A 3,416-nucleotide genomic window follows, 5' to 3' on the forward strand; every position below is an offset into this window, starting at 1 on the left:
TAAATATATATATATATATATATATATATATATATAAATACACTTTTTTAAAGTATTTGAGATTTTAAAAACTAGAGGTTGACCAATGTATCGTTTGCCGATTAATCAGCACCGATAATTGATTGCTGGAACTATCGTTTATCTGCAAAAATCCATGCTGATAGTTCTCCGGGTGGCGTCCATTGCTGGTCCGCTGCCATTACACAGAGTGAGAGCATCCTCTAGAGGCAGAATTCACTGACACCACGTGTTGTTTGTTTTGACACGTGAGGCTGCGTGCTGCACGGAGCGGTAAACTTCAGATGTGGATTTAATTGCAGCCGACAGAAAATCCTGCCGTGCCACAGAGCACCATTCACATAGCTTTCCATTAAATTACATTATATATGTCCCAAATCGTTGTTAATGTACATAATGAATTGTGTATTGTGCATTTTCAGTGAAATGTTTATCTTTCTGTGACTCCAATAAAGTCTGTATGGTTAATTTATAGAGCTATTATATAGATTGCGCTTTCTCTTTCTGTTTGCTCTGTTTTTTAAACACTGAACTTCAAACTCATCTATGCCACATTGTTTGTACTTGAAGTAAACTTTTGCCCATTTGGTGATTAAAAAACATTCATTTTTACATTTTAAAGCTTCTTCTGTTAACATTAGTTAATAAACTATGAATGAACGTTAATTATCAATATAATAATTAATATTAATATTTTTATTCATTTACAAAGTATGGTTCAGTACTGTTTATTTAAAAATAGTAAAGCACTATTTTAGTTTTCAATCAGTATCCAGTTTAAAAACGAATGGTTGATTAATCGGTATCGGCCAGTGTGGTCCAACCTAGTTATCGGTATCGGAAAAATCCACTATCGGTCGACCTCTATTAAAAACAAGTAGAAAGTAGTGTGTTGATTGTATATTGTCATTTAACCCAAATGAAATCAACATTTCAATGTAAGGTAAGCAACCCAATTAGATGGATTAGATGAAACTATGTTGGTTTGTTTTTGTTAGAGCAGTTTAGCTAAGATTTCACTCACCAGGCCGAACTTCTATGTTGGTTTGGCCGTGCCCCCTCATGAAGCCAATGCTTCTTAATTAAGTTTTGTTGAAATTAAAACTGATCTTGGTGTTAGTGTTCTTTGCATCTGCTATATTGTTGTGTCCTATAGAAACCTCTACACTTGTGTAGATCTACATAAAGGCACAGTCGAGTTAAAATAATAAAACATAAAAACTGTTCCTGCTCAACATACTTGAGTTTGTCCAGTCTGTATTTTGGATCCTCCAGTTTTTCAGAGAGCAGCTTGACTCCTGATTCTCCTGGGATATTGTAGCTCAGATCCAGCTCTCTCAGGTGTGAGGGGTTTGAACTCAGAGCTGAAGACACATAACCACAGCCTTCCTCTGTAACCATACAGCCAGATAACCTACAAACACAGACAGCAACAGTCCACATTAGTTTGGCAATCAGACTTCACTAACACTCCAGTTGTAGCATGGCCACATAACCAGAGGGTAATTTATATGGTCACAAACAATTAGGAGTTTATTTGCTGAATGCTCATGTCTGCTGATGTTCAGATAAGTGGCATTTACATGTTAGTGATGAATAAACACTCATAACCAGGACATCCTTAGCATTAGTTCTCATTCATTTGACTGGTCAGGTTGGTTCAAGCATCCCTTCTGTTTGCAATGACCAAAATTTTTAACTTATGGATAATAATTAGATGTAATTTTTTTGAGTGATATATTTAATCAAGTGTTAATTTTGTTGACGAATAAATACTAATATTTATGCCTGTCTTAATAGCTTTTATTAATTTTATACAGTATAAAAAATATAAATTCATTTATAATATTTTGTAAAACCCTGGGAAACCTTAAAGCTTCTTGTTGCTTCAACAGATTCATAACAATTCCTATTACAGGTCTGGGAAGATGTTTGGTGCATTTTGCATTTTCAAATCTATGTTTATCCATAGCATGATTTAAAAATGCAAAATATATGGATAACTCTCAGCACTTGCATGAAATGGAGTTTGTGTGAAGTAGCATTTACTGCAAAATGAGTCACTCTAAAAATGTGATTTTCTTGTGTGTTAATAAATATGTGTCAAGCTTCACTCTCAAACAAAATGTGGTAGCATGTTAATTATTTAATGGAAAACAATTTACCTCAGTTTCTCCAGGTTACAGTTTTTCTTTAGTCCATCAGAAAGCAGCTTCACACCTGAATCCATCAGGTCATTGTTACTCAGGTCCAGTTCTCTCAGACAGGAGGCTGACGATTGTAGAACTGATGACAAACTCTCACAAGATTGAGCAGTGAATTTACACATGGAAAATCTGAACAAGAAAATACAGTAATATAAATGTTATATTTTAATTAAACTTAATGTGATTTTTGATGATTAAGTTAATGCAAAAAAATATATAAAAAATGTTCAAATCAAACCTCAGTATCTCCAGCTGACAGTTTGGACTCTTCAGTCCATCAGAAAGCAGCTTCACACCTGAATCCATCAGGTCATTGTTACTCAGGTCCAACTCTCTCAGGACAGAGGACTGTAGAGCTGATGACAAACTTTCACAGGACTGATCAGTGAGATTACAGCCACGTAGTCTGTGAAGACAGAACAAAACAGACAGCCATATTAATGTGTTTATTAGTGTCACAGAGCTTCTCAAACATGGACACATAATTGGTTTTTAAAAAACTTAAATTTTTATTTATTTTGATGTGGCAGCAAGGTAGAGAGCTGTTGGACGCAGACTTATCTATTAAAATAATATTAGTTATGGAAATAAGCACAATTGCCAGGACATGTCAAAACACCTCCAAGGCTCATAAAATCCCTCAGGAGCAACTCCGGAGTGTTAAGTTCATAACTTAAAGGTGCAATAGGTGATTGTCTTCAGAAACATTTTTTGTTATGCTGGTTGAAAGTCTCTTCACATCCCGATAGCAATCATTAAGTTAAGTGGTCTAAATGTATTTGTTTGTATTTATATATTCTGTGGAAGGCATAGGATCAAGAAATGTTCGTTCAATCAAAACGCTCGGTCCGAGCGTTTTAATTGGCTTTCCTACCTGCCTGTCAACGTATGTATTAGCATACCTCTACGCACCGGGTTCGCACAGACAGGATACGTCATCAGCGCGTTCACGCACGCTGTGCAGACAGAGCGAGAATGGCAGACAAACATCAACAACCCCATCTTCCTTCCTGGTATTGTAGTACTTTTAACGTTTTCTCACCTGTGAATGACACATGATGCAGCCCAGCGGTTAATCCAGTCCTTGCGCCAGCTCGTTAGAAGTGAGCTACGTGCATTAACTGTGTTCCGATCGATATGATCCCTACACCGTGTTCATTGCTCCCTACTCCCTGAGCGGGGGAAATCCGT

The 3,416-nt window shown here is 36.4% G+C and overlaps 1 protein-coding gene across 1 annotated transcript in view; it reads right to left on the reverse strand.

Moving 5' to 3' along the window:
• LOC107655025 (NACHT, LRR and PYD domains-containing protein 12-like) overlaps positions 1-3,416 on the reverse strand; it is an 18,909-nt gene that overhangs the window by 7,413 nt on the left and 8,080 nt on the right. Inside the window, exons 6-8 of the mRNA XM_016442417.1 lie at positions 2,464-2,631; positions 2,184-2,354; positions 1,259-1,432 (exon numbers count right to left, since the gene is read on the reverse strand). Of these exons, the coding sequence (XP_016297903.1) occupies positions 1,259-1,432; positions 2,184-2,354; positions 2,464-2,631 (513 nt within the window). The remainder of the gene's footprint in view (positions 1-1,258; positions 1,433-2,183; positions 2,355-2,463; positions 2,632-3,416) is intronic.

The sequence above is a fragment of the Sinocyclocheilus anshuiensis genome, unplaced genomic scaffold (assembly GCF_001515605.1).
Source record: "Sinocyclocheilus anshuiensis isolate Anshui unplaced genomic scaffold, SAMN03320099.WGS_v1.1 scaffold1181, whole genome shotgun sequence".
Classification (NCBI taxonomy): domain Eukaryota; kingdom Metazoa; phylum Chordata; class Actinopteri; order Cypriniformes; family Cyprinidae; genus Sinocyclocheilus; species Sinocyclocheilus anshuiensis.